This window comes from Octopus bimaculoides, chromosome 11 (genome assembly GCF_001194135.2).
Source record: "Octopus bimaculoides isolate UCB-OBI-ISO-001 chromosome 11, ASM119413v2, whole genome shotgun sequence".
Taxonomy (NCBI): domain Eukaryota; kingdom Metazoa; phylum Mollusca; class Cephalopoda; order Octopoda; family Octopodidae; genus Octopus; species Octopus bimaculoides.
In genome coordinates, this window is record NC_068991.1 from 74,133,374 (window position 1) to 74,138,489 (window position 5,116).

The 5,116-nt window shown below is 36.9% G+C and overlaps 1 protein-coding gene across 12 annotated transcripts in view; it reads left to right on the forward strand.

Annotated features, from left to right (window-relative positions):
* LOC106873685 (SRSF protein kinase 2) overlaps positions 1–5,116 on the forward strand; it is a 269,253-nt gene that overhangs the window by 245,656 nt on the left and 18,481 nt on the right. For all 12 annotated transcript variants that reach the window (XM_052971936.1, XM_052971939.1, XM_052971937.1 and 9 more), the window contains one exon: positions 3,463–3,550. In XM_052971936.1, coding sequence (XP_052827896.1) covers positions 3,463–3,550 — 88 coding nt within the window. The remainder of the gene's footprint in view (positions 1–3,462; positions 3,551–5,116) is intronic.

The following is a 5,116-nucleotide window of genomic DNA, read 5'->3' on the forward strand; positions in this document are numbered from 1 at the left end:
AAAAAAAAAAAAAAAACAAAGAAAGTCTTGCCCTTGGCTGCAGACACATGTTGATGCATGATCACTCTTGACAAAGTAATCAAGTATTTCTGTTATTAATTATGTTCTGTATTCCCACAAATTACTTATAATTACCAACTGGCTTAATGGTCATATTTATATTCTTATGATAATTAAAACCATTAATAATCATCTTCAGACTATAGGACTGTGTGTGTGTACACATACTCTTTATTCTTTATTTGTATATTAAGGCTACCAATGGTTTTATGTAAAGAGGAGTCTCTGTACAGATACGAAGCCTGCCAAAATGGAGATGAGTACTCATGTGGCAGGCTTGACAATTGTTAAGATTCCTCTTTACATGAAACCATTGGTAGCTTTGTTTACCCACGACAAAAGAAGGAATATTTATCCACTAGTGCAGTGTTGAGTACTCATTCTTACTGATTGATATTAGTGTTCGTGTATGTGTGTGTATGATATACTAGACATAAGTTTCATAAACTACAAAATATAAATATCCTCACTACCACACCTGAAACGTATCTGTTATAACTCTTTATCTCGATTTAAATGTACGTGAAGGTATTTAGAATGCCTGAACTTATTTCTGCAAATGTGCTAAGCACTGATGCTGATCCTAGTTTAATCAATAAGCGTAGGATCGAGGTAAATGCTGTAAAAATAGGGGGTTGGGTCAGTGGGGTCGCATTTAAGCAGCCCTTCAGAAATTGAACCGCCTTACGATACTCCCTGGGAGTTCATGGTATGAAATTCATTGTCATTGCTCTGAATTTAGTTTGAAATGCAGTGGGGCCCCAATTAGGTGACCCTTAAAAAAAATAGACCCCCTTTGGACATTCCCTGGGATTAGGAGAGTTGCTGGTTTGACTTTCGCTGTCATTGCACCAATGGTCTAGGAGGAGTTAACAAACATAAAAGCGTAACGGACAGAGAAACATTACTCAAATTTATAATAGGAGATAAGGAGATACATATATCGTAAATATGAGGGTAATAAATTAACATAATTTATTAACAGTGGTTAGCATGCATAAATACAAGTCATAAGACTAGCATAGTTTTAAAAATATAAAGACTGCATAGAATATTTTTATACAGAGAGGGGAGACCATTGACAAGACTCCTTAATGCTAAAAAGGCCAGTTAAAACCCAAACCACAAAAAAGAATTCATGAATTCCCTTTTCCATGGTTTTGGGGTTTTAACTGGCCTTTTTAGCATGTAAGGAGTTTTGTCAGTGGTCTCCTCTTTCTGTATAAAAATATTTTATACACTCTTATCTATCATCATCATCATCATTTAACGTCTGCTTTCCATGCTAGCATGGGTTGGACGATTTGACTGGGGACTGACGAACCAGATGGCTACACCAGACTCCAATCTGGTTTGGCAGAGTTTCTACAGCTGGATGCCCTTCCTAACGCCAACCACTCCGAAAGTGTAGTGGGTGCTTTTTACATGCCACCGGCATGTGTAGTGGGTGCTATATTTTCTCCTGTGATGAAATGAAGGAAGTTTTTGAAATTGGAAATAATCCAATTGTATATACTGTTTATGTAGTTAAGCATTTTGAGATGTCAGCTTTCTTTCTCTTGTTTTAGTTATTGGACTGTGGTCAGGCTGGAGCAACACCTTAGTCAAGCGTATCGATCCTAGTACTTATTTTCCCAAAGTCTGGTACTCCTTCTATCCCTCTCTTTTGCCAAATCACTGTGTTACAGGGATGTAAACAAACCAACACCAGTTGTTTGACAAGAAGCCCGTTGTGTGAGGGGGCAGGTGTTGTGGGTAGACAAACGTACGTGACAGGCTTCCACACAGTTTCCATCCACTATATTCACTTTCCCAGTATGCTATGTGGTGAGACTGAACTTCAAATCACATGGTTGCCAAGTGAGCTTCGGAAAATCTATGCAGAGCCAAGATTTGTAGCCCTTAAATCTTGTGTAAGGGCACAATATTTTTGTATCCAAATTTTCAGGTTTCTTTAGAAATTCTGGTATTTAATGGGGAAAGCTACATTCATTGAATATATTGAATCTGTTATAAGTGCAGGAATTCAAATAATGGTGTTTTTTGCCCTTAGGCTTGTGCATTATTTGAGTCACAAGTTCAGAGTTCCATATACTTCTGTTTCTAATTATGCTATGTATTCCCACAAATTACTTATAATTACCAACTGGCTTAACAGTCATATTTATATTCTTATGATAATTAAAACCAAACCATGATGAATAAGATTATAGTATATTCTTGGCTATGAATTAGGCGGGGATTTATTTAAAGACTGCCTTAGGTGCTTAGAAGGTAACCTAGTGACCTTACCTTGGAAATGTAGCGTTTCTTCTTATTAACAATTATTAGTATTAATTAGAAACATGTCTATAGAAATTTGTTGATAGTTTGTTTCACTGAAAAAAAATTGTTTCATTATGAAAGATACAATGAAACTGAAAGTGTGTGATGCAAATAGGTTCCTCGACTAAATACAATATCGTGATTGTCTTGATGGCCCAAGTTAAAAAGATCGTATTTTCCAGCATGTAAGTTGACGTAATACGTAGTGTAAACAAACATCATTGCTGTCTTTCCAAATCGTATTACATTTCACACAGAATGTTTGGTCCCCAGAGTCGTCTTGGTCTGCAAGTGGCTCTATCATTTATGGTTGTAAATTTTGGTAGAAAATATGGTTTTTGGTTTACTACAGAGTTCTTGGTGCTACTCTTCTATAAAAGTACCAATTCCAACCTGTTATATAGACATTTCAGTTTCAAAGAATATTTTTAGTTAACATAATTATTGATTTCTACATTGGTTTCACTTCGTTTTTTCCATCTGCATACCATCTTGCCTGAGATCTCCTTCGGTTCAATGATAGAAATTTCCTGTTTTAAAGAGATCAAAATGGAAAAGTCTTCCATTATAATTGCGTGTTATGTTCCAAACACTAAACAATTTCTGATTTAAGAACAAAGATGAGAATTTTGAGAAGAAGAAAAAGGAGGAGGAGCTTAGTCAATTCTGTTGACCTCCGTACTCGAACCATACTTTACTTTATTGAACCAAAAGGAATCGAAGCTTGAACTCAGAATACAAAGAGCCACAACAAATGCTACAAAACCATTTTTCTGATACTCTAACGATTGCATCACCTTTCTGTCTTAATTGCAACAGCTATTTTACTAAATTCTTCATTTTTAAAAGTTAATTGAAGTAAAGCTTAATATATTTCAAGAGTAATAGAATGACAGGTTTGGTGGCGGTGGAGTGGGGGGGGGATCTCCTATTCAGCTTCCTTCCCTATTTCCTCCTACGTTCTACTTGCATGACATTTGGTACTGCCGTTTCAAAGGTGGTTACTTGAATATAATGTGTGTGTTTGTGTGGCTTCAACGTTTTTATTTATTGTAGTTTTTATTTTATTTTTTGCAGAGCGAAAAGATTTGTTGCCTTGAAGGTTGTTAAAAGTGCTCAGCATTACACTGAAACTGCACTTGATGAAATCAAATTACTAAAGTGTGTAAGTATTCTGTATTTGATGGCTAAAAAGGGTTACAGTCTTTCAACTGGTGATTGGTAGGACATCATCATCGTTTAACGTCATGTTGGCATGGGGTTGGATGGTTTGACTGAGGGCTGGCAAGCCAGAAGGCTGCCCCTGGCTCCAGTCTGATCTGGCAATGTTTCTATGGTTGGATGCTCTTCTTAATGCCAACCACTCTGAGAGTGTAGTGGGTGCTTTTTATGTGCCTGGGATTGAACTCAGAATCTGAGAATTCGTAGCCTGCACTCTTATCCACTACGCTGTATGCAACAAAAAAATGACATCAGCAAAATCAAGAATACCTTAGGAATGAGAACAGAGTACCCCATTAGTGAAATAAAGGGTTGGGTTCAAAATTCCACCAGGACACTTGATGAAGGCTGGAGAGTACACCAGCCGAAACATTATGGAAACAACAAACGAGGTGAGAACACCTGCCTGTCCATTGCAAATAATGTACATAATTCCTCATCCCAAAAATATAGAATAGTATATAATCACTTCTCTTTCTCCTCTCTCTCTCTCTTTCTCCTCTCTCTCTCTCTTTCTCCTCTCTCTCTCTCTCTTTCTCCTCTCTCTCTCTCTTTCTCCTCTCTCTCTCTCAATCATCCACACACTCAAGCACCACGCGGATTCATAAACGCATATTCACACGCATATTCCTCTCTCTCTTTCTCAATCTTGAACTGTATAAATAAGTTATAAATTTTCTTCATCCATTCTATGACGCACTGGAATGTGGTTATTCCCCAAAAAAATTTTTTCTTTGTTTTTGTTTTTCTTTGTCCTGAATGAAAACTCTGAAATGAATCTGTCTAGGTTAGCTTTAATGTTAACCTTCTGCCACGAAACAGGTTGCATGTCTATATTTAAAAGCTTGTAGTTACAGCATTTGTGTGTTTTAGGAACAGGTTTACATTTAAAACACCCACACACACTGTACCATCTTGGCAATCTCTGTACTCTTTGGTATTCTTCAAATCATGTGAGTTTAAAATTGTATTTACTGAAACTCGTTTTAGGACAAAGTCTTGCCAATCACGTTTGGCTTCTTCCATTTTATTTTGTCCTAATTGAACATTAGATGTCATTTAAACTTAATTCTTCCTCTTCTCCTTCTTCCTCTTCTTCTTCTTCCTCTTCTTCTTCTTCTTCCTCTTCTTCTTCTTCTTCCTCTTCCTCTCCTTCTTCCTCTCCTTCCTCTTCTCCTTCCTCTTCTCCTTCCTCTTCTCCTTCCTCTTCTTCTTCCTCTTCCTCTTCATTTCATTTGTTTACTTTAAGTTGTTGTAATCGTTTGTCTGCTCTGATCAAAATTAATATTTATCTTTTACTTGTTTATTTCTTTATTTCCCACAAGGGGCTAAACATAGAGGGGACAGACAAAGGGATTAAGTCAATTGCATTGACCCCAGTGTGTAACTGGTACTTATTTAATCGACCCTGAAAGGATGAAAAGCAAAGTTGACCTCGGCGGAATTTGAACTCAGAACGTAACAGCAGACGAACTACTGGGACACCCCTTTGAAGGGTTTTAATCAAAGC